Source organism: Athene cunicularia (genome assembly GCF_003259725.1).
Source record: "Athene cunicularia isolate RWA chromosome 19 unlocalized genomic scaffold, athCun1 chr19_part1, whole genome shotgun sequence".
Lineage (NCBI taxonomy): Eukaryota > Metazoa > Chordata > Aves > Strigiformes > Strigidae > Athene > Athene cunicularia.
The window spans coordinates 3,282,098-3,289,470 of NW_020799124.1; the positions used below are offsets into that span (position 1 = coordinate 3,282,098).

Below are 7,373 nucleotides of genomic sequence, written 5' to 3' on the forward strand. Positions count from 1 at the left end.
AACCCGAGCTATTCGTTGCCTTGCCAAAAAAAGAGAAAGAGAGTTCCTCAAATACCTGGCATAATGATGAAGGACCCCTGTGGTTCCATCGCCACCAAACAAGCACTGAGAATGCTGGGAGAGTCCGCAGCGGAGATACCACACATTCTGCACATGTCTTTTAGTCTCTTACTGAGGGACTGAAGGTTTCGGCGACTCAGCAAACAGCTCCAATCTGAGGATATATAAAGGACATAAGTTTGTCTAGAAAAAACGCTTGCAGCAGAATACGTATTTCACATCTAAGTGTGTGGTGCAAACTTCACGTGTGTTAGATTTCAAATACACAAAGGAACGCTGAAATTATTTAGGTTTTCTTCCAGAAACAGGGACAAAGACTTTGTATTATTGAAATAGGAAAGCTTCAAATCAAGTTTTAGACGCCAAAAATGGTAATGTTACCTTTTAATTCCCCATGTCCTATTCTTCCTAAACGGCCTATTACAACTCTCCACGGCAAAGAGCTCATCTGCACAAGTCCCAGGCACCATTCCCAGAGTTTCTGAAGACCAAGTCTGCGGGCAGAGCCCTTTTTCCTGCGAGCTCTAGGATTAAGGAAGAAGGGAAAACAAAGCTAGAACTCATCTGCAACAAGTTTTTATTGCCACCTTTGGAACTTACTTGTATTAACCTGAACGTTCACAGAACTCAAGAACGTTAGTACTGTAGTACATCAATTGCAACCTCGGTTTGTTTGTGGTTTTAATTAATCACATTCTAACACTGACATCAAAAGCCAGCAAGGGCAGGTGGGGAGTATGAATACACATACAAAAAGACTCAAGATTCATATGAAACTACATAACATTCTTCTAGAAATTTAGCTCAAAACAATATGTACATAATACAGAAAATTTCCATTTGCTTTAGCTAGTTTTGCAATACAGCGAGTCTACAAAAGTCAGAGTAATTCTTATATCATCATAAACAAACTACTCTTCAGAGCAATGAAAGGAAATATACATGCTAAAAATTAATTTAACAGGTTCATTCTTACCTGTTTGGTACATCAATATTAATTATGCAAGTTTCTAACTGTTCTCCATAGAGATCTGTACAGGATGCAAGAAGCCATCTTTGATCATGAGACAAACAGTAGCCTACAAAAAGTACATTATACTTCTGACCAGCTTCTCCAAAAGTTTCTCCTAGTTCCGTTTGCTTGTCCTTTACAGGAGCCAGTATAAAAGGAGGGGTGTATAGTCGAATACACTCAGGTCTCTATAAAGATAACAGAGCAGACAATGAAGTTTCAGGAAGCAATTACTCCTAAAAACTCCAGTTAATGTGAAAGACACCACTGATTTAATAAACATGGACATTTCTCTGATCTATTTTACACAGTCACGTTAACAATACTCACATCGGGGCTCTTAAGAGCAGTTTCCATGGCTAAACCTGGGCCAAAGCCCGTTAATGTTTTCACGTTGGTGGAAGTGGGAAGAGGTCTTCGACACTGAGTAAAAGCTGAAAATGCCAAAGATTTTAAATGCTGAGTGTAAATCTGCCGGTCTTCGTGTTTCACAGGTTGTAGAAGGTATTGACATGGGACAATCTAGAACAGATTACAGAGGGGGGGGGAAGAAATAATTACTGTTTCATCATTAGATTAAATGGTTTTTGAGACAGTATTTGGGTAGGCTGCTTTTAGAATTTTATTTCACGATCAAATTTCTCTAGTTCTTGGATATCTCCTGCCACTTCTTCCAAAGCTACATGGATGGAACTTCAAGCAATTTATTGTCACTGAAATTTTCTTCAGAGAATAAAAGAATATTTAAAAGAGAATCTTAATGATTCCTGCAAAAGGATGCCCTCTGTTAACTAGTTCAGCAGCTGCTGACAGCATTACAGTTGGGTGTCTATCAGCAAGGAGCACTGTCTACAGCCCAGCAGGGTCAAGCTGGCAGCACAGACTCCAGGGATGGGACAAGTAGCTTTTTTTTTTTTTTTTTTTTTTAAATATTTTCACTCTCTATTGGAGTGGGCCACTACATTTCCTGTAACACTGATGAGTTTGGAATCAACTACAGGATTTGTCCTTTGTTAATAACACCCAAGCTGCTCTAAAAACTATAATCTTAATGATTTAACAGCTGTAGAACTGTAAGTAATGTTTACCAAGCAAATGAAACTTTCACCTTGAGGGCATTATTGCCTCCAAAACAAGCCAAAGCTACTTTGTTTGGCATGTTTCTATAAATGTTGGCTCACCTGCACAGAAATTATATTCTTGATGTTAGGAGGAAGAACCTGAACCATCTCTAAAAAGCAGCGCAGAAGTCCAAGTGTCCACAAACTAGATGAGCTACTGTTCTCATCCTTTTTTTCATATGTAAAAGGATCAATTATGTAAACTACAATTGCAGGTGGATAGGTGATAGCATGTGAATCTCCATCTGTAGGGACTCCAACTTTATCACGATCCATAGTGCTGGAAATGAAATTTTGAAACCAGTTACAAAAAGCTGAGTTTTATAATGATTTATGTTTACTTTAAAGCTAAGATCATATTGTCAAATATTAATCTGAAAGACCTTTGAGTCAACTATCATGTAAGAAACAGTCTTTTTATTTCAGTTTTGTATGTGAGCTTATCAGCAACTCGACATCACTTGTTTTTTCTTCAGCTTTATTACAGAAGCTCATGACTACATAGTTCTATTGCTTCAAGTGGGGAACAAGAAGATCTACAAGACCAGTCTCTCAGTAAGAGCTGTGTTTACTACTATAGCTTTGATTACAGAAAATAAAACTTCAAGATGGTGCCAGTTATCTATCCCACCCCTGTAAAATATACAGGTAGTTTGGTGAATTTTCTCTCTGTAGAAAGAAAAAAAGGCAAAGTTTACTTTTTTGTACCACAGCAGACACTGAGATGGAATTAGAACTGCAGTTAAGACTGGAACCAAAAAGTTCAGCTCCACCATGAATGAGCTTCCATTCTCCCTAAAAAGCAGCCTTGTGATTATTAAAGAAATACAGGATTTTTACTGAGGGGACAAGAACAGCATGAATAGGTTCACATCAGTTGAGTTGAGAGGGGTTTTTTTAGCTGAAGAAGGTTTGACTCTGCAGTTCATTACCTTTCAGAAACCTCTGGATGGGGCTGTGCAGGTGCTGAAGTAGTATCTCCAGACATCCCTGCTGTTTGCAGTGTTGGCTGTTGCTGCTGTCCTCCTGTTTGCCCATTTTGGACTGTTGCAGCCTGAGCGGGCAGGGAGGCAGAAGTGGTATTGTTCATACTGCTAAAAGGTGGAAAAGAAGAAGGCTTGCTTGTTGGTATCCCACCACCTATATTGGCAGAAGAGGAGGATGGGGCAGTGGTAGTCAATGTTGAATTAGCTGTAGTAGCTGCAGAAGACATGGCACTGTTTGATGTTGTCGTCATAGTACTGCTGGTGGGAGCAGCTGGAGCAGAGGATGGAGTGTTTGGGTTTCCAGTGTTGGCTGTCACTGGGGGCAGAGCAGTGGCCGGCTGGCTGCAAGGAGGGACCAGATTCGTTTGGGAAAGTAAAGAATTGTCCAAAGGCTGAGAAGCAAGATAAGGACCTAAAACCAGAAAAAAACATAAATTTTATATTGCAACTGGTTTTAAGCATATTTCAACTATGTAAGTCTACAGTTTTAACAAAACACAGAGCAAACCCTTAGCGTACATTTTACCTCTCAAATTAAAATACCTCTAAATTCTAATATTCTCATGACTCATTTAGAAATATCCAGAAATCTATTTTAAAATTAATTTTTTTTTAGCCATGCTGAATTGCTAGAAACCAGCGCTTCAGAATTTAAGTCACCAATACAAAAAGACAACCAAAGTGCCAGGCAGCAACCCTGCCATTCCCTAAAGATACTGCTGGATGATAAGAAGCCATTTTAGCACATATCTAAATACATGGGGGGGTCGGATTTCCCTTCCCATCCTCTCCAAGCTTTAAACTAGAAAACTGCAACAAGGCTCAGCGAATAAATGCAATGATTCCTTCTCCTCTACTAGAATGGAGTAAGGGGTAATTCTATGAAATAAGAAACACTAACAAAACATGTCATACCCAGCTCATATCTGCAAACTTGGGCGTATAGTTTGAGTTTGGAAAATGCTTCATTGTTGGCATTAGCTGTCTGTGAGAACCATTCTGTGACCAACTTCTCAGAAAGTTTCTTTGAAGCAGTAGGTCCGACTCTCATGATCCCATCAGGCAGTAACTTACAGATAGGTCTGTGCTGACCAAGCCTGCATGACTGCAAAGAAGGTAAAAGAGAAGATGGAAGATAAGGAATTTGTAAGTCTGAAAAATTGTTAAATATCACACAAAGGAGCATAAAGACTGAGAACTCAGTTATGATATTTCAAAATAACATTTTCATTCTAGAATACTACACCAGTATTAAATATTGTGTAGTGATTTTATGGTTTATTTTCCAGGTTTTCCTAAATGTAAGCAAAACAGATTGATACATCATCTACTCTAATCTTATTCACAATCCAAGTAATACATGCATTCAATTAATTAATTAAATGTAGCTAAAACAAAGTGGTAATACAGAGTTTTACCACTGAGTGGCGTTTATCAGATCAAAATAGCTATTACTGAAAGGAATGGTAAGCAGCAGGAACGACCCTTATCTTCCAAGCACCCATTCCTAAAACCCTTTGTAGCAGCTTTCCAAGACAGATGATATAAATGCTTGCACAGAATGCTGAGACAAGCCCAGTAAGTAGTTATGAGTTTGTATTAGAAACAGTCCTTCAAAAATTCATTTCACTGTTAACTGCCATAAATAATGTACCTCATATATTGCAGTCAGATCCCTAAAGAAGCTTTTCGCTCCATTCAGCAGCGCCTCATTCTCAGGGCACACCACGACATAAGCAACATCTCTTTGAGATCCGTAAGGTTCCAACATCAGCCTCTCCCAGTATGGCAATGCAAATGGAGACAGCACCAGAAAATCGTAATCATATCCCAACAAAAATGTTGGGATTGGCAGTGGTTCTGGGGACTCATCAGTTCCTGGAAAAGCAATACATACTTTCCAATATATTAAGCAGAAAGCTTAAAATTAACACCCTGCTTCTAGGAAACACGAAGAGAGAAAACACTAGCATTCCCAGCATCTAACAGGAACTAGCAATGATTATAAATGGAATAGTTCTCATTTTAACAAATACAAATGAAAAGCCAAGCACATATGATCCAACCCTCTGCAAGAAAAGCATTAGCTAATTATTTTTATTTGGAACCTCTCAGGGCCTCAGGAAGAGGTTCTACGGTCGTTTAACTGTCTATTTATCAATAGAAATATCAGGAACAGATCTTTACTGTCTAGGAAGCATTCCCCACAAAGCAATCAAAAAGAGGTGAAAGAAATGTAAATAGTCTAAGCAGAGATGTAAAGGACCACAGAAGGAAAAAAAAAAAAACCAACAAAAACCCCCACACCACCAACTTAAACCCATGCATTTACATGTACTCTGAATGTATAATTACCATGTTCTAAATATAGCTAGAAAAGACCTGCTGGTGAAAGGTCACTCTTCTGCATAGTGGTAAATCAATCTCATATGCTAATGAAGTCAGTTTCAATCTTGAGTGCACAAAATTTACCTCGTATCTGTAAATGTGCATCACGTGCTGGCCACTCCAAATATTTATCATAGACAACACACTTGATAACCTCAGATCTTCAGCACGGTTCTGAAACTACTGAGCAATAAAGCACACTTTTTCTAGAATTTCAAAGCTAGTATTTTTAACTACGCTATTTTTACGGTAATTAAAGTGGAGCGATTCTTTTGAGTAAAAAAAAAAACAACACAGAACAATTACTGTTTATAACATTAAATGCATCTTTGCAATTTCAGTGCCTCACTTGGAGTGTCAGGTGTATATAAACAGTTCAATTGAAGCTGTTTATTTTAAATACACATCCAATTCGTTTACTGTTTTAAGTAATATAAGTATTTTCTGTTTTTCTAAAGAAAAGAATTCTCCCCTGTCTAATAGCTCGTGTTAGTTGAAAGAAAGGTCAAATGCTGTTTAGAATTCCAATAGGCTGAGCAGCATCCAGACACTGAGGTTTGGTGGCGGGATCAAGCAGAGATTAACAGACGGGAGTCTACACAGCAGTTTACCGTAAGAGCCTCTGCCAGCCATTTTGTGAAACTGTTGCCATGTGAGGGGGCCTTGCACACCCCAAGACCGGACTGTTCGCTTTTTCTGAATTGCATCCTGAAGAACTGGCTGGAGCGAGAGGAGCATACGAAGGATGTCCTGGGAACACTGCATGCTCACATCCACAACTGAAAGGACAAAAAAAAAAAAATTGTCAAGGCCTACTGCAGCAACAGGATACAATAAAGCCCTCCACAAATGACCCAGAATCCTAGAGTCACCTTGATGTTGAACAAAGTCACTCTCTTCAGAAACATACACGCAGGTCACCCAAAGGCCATGATATAAAAAGTTAAGCACAGAGATTTAGAGTTCTCCCTCTTCCCTTCTCAGCCACTTATAAAAATAAAATCACACATGGATTTTCTTTTATTTTTTTTTCTTCCTGTAGAGCTTTTTCCCATAAAAGCCTTACCATCTTATGATTTAAGCTAAGGGAAAAAACACTAAAATTTAAAAAAAAAACAAAAACCCAAACAAAATGCAAACAAACAAGTTGTACAACCCCTTAAACTACAGGATTTTCCCTCCAAATAAAGGAGTGTTAGGCAGACTGCCACCCAGTGCTCACTTCACAGAAGTCAAGGGAAGCCTCAGTCACAGCCCATTTCATCAGCTTGCCACCACTATGCCATTTAATGCACAGTGTTTAAGAATAAAAAGCCGACATGAAATTTGGTACTGCTATAATTTCGTAGCCTTTCATTTAAAAGCATTTTTACATCTTTTTATCCTAAATACCAAGGTCACGGTAACACTGAGTCTTCTTCTAGGTGCCTGAAAACATTCATTTATCTATAGCCTGGGCTTTTAAACTTAATCCCCCACCGATACACAGAAACCTAGCTGTGTTTTTCTGTTAGTCCTCCTCATCCTCATTAACAACCATGAATCGCAGCTAACTGCTATCAAAGTTTCCTGTTTCACTATTCACCCCGCTAGAGCTGCTACCTGAAAAGACTATTATTGAGAGAAGTACGCAAATGCGCAGAATAAAGGGTATTCCGTGAGACAGTGTATCGTTAGTCAGGCCCTAGAAAGAAAAATCCAAGGATCTCTGGCAGATCCACCATACAGTGAAGGCTACAATAATGCTTTATTTGCCACACGTACCATTAAACTACCATACCCCCCTTAAAGAAGGGGGGGGGGGGG

General features: G+C 38.9%; 1 protein-coding gene across 1 annotated transcript in view; it reads right to left on the reverse strand.

Moving 5' to 3' along the window:
* Positions 1 to 7,373, reverse strand: part of MED13 (mediator complex subunit 13) — a 58,067-nt gene that overhangs the window by 5,254 nt on the left and 45,440 nt on the right. The window contains exons 17-25 of the mRNA XM_026861559.1: positions 6,179 to 6,346; positions 4,834 to 5,057; positions 4,095 to 4,284; positions 3,126 to 3,591; positions 2,254 to 2,473; positions 1,403 to 1,594; positions 1,037 to 1,260; positions 442 to 584; positions 56 to 214 (exon numbers count right to left, since the gene is read on the reverse strand). Of these exons, the coding sequence (XP_026717360.1) occupies positions 56 to 214; positions 442 to 584; positions 1,037 to 1,260; positions 1,403 to 1,594; positions 2,254 to 2,473; positions 3,126 to 3,591; positions 4,095 to 4,284; positions 4,834 to 5,057; positions 6,179 to 6,346 (1,986 nt within the window). The remainder of the gene's footprint in view (positions 1 to 55; positions 215 to 441; positions 585 to 1,036; positions 1,261 to 1,402; positions 1,595 to 2,253; positions 2,474 to 3,125; positions 3,592 to 4,094; positions 4,285 to 4,833; positions 5,058 to 6,178; positions 6,347 to 7,373) is intronic.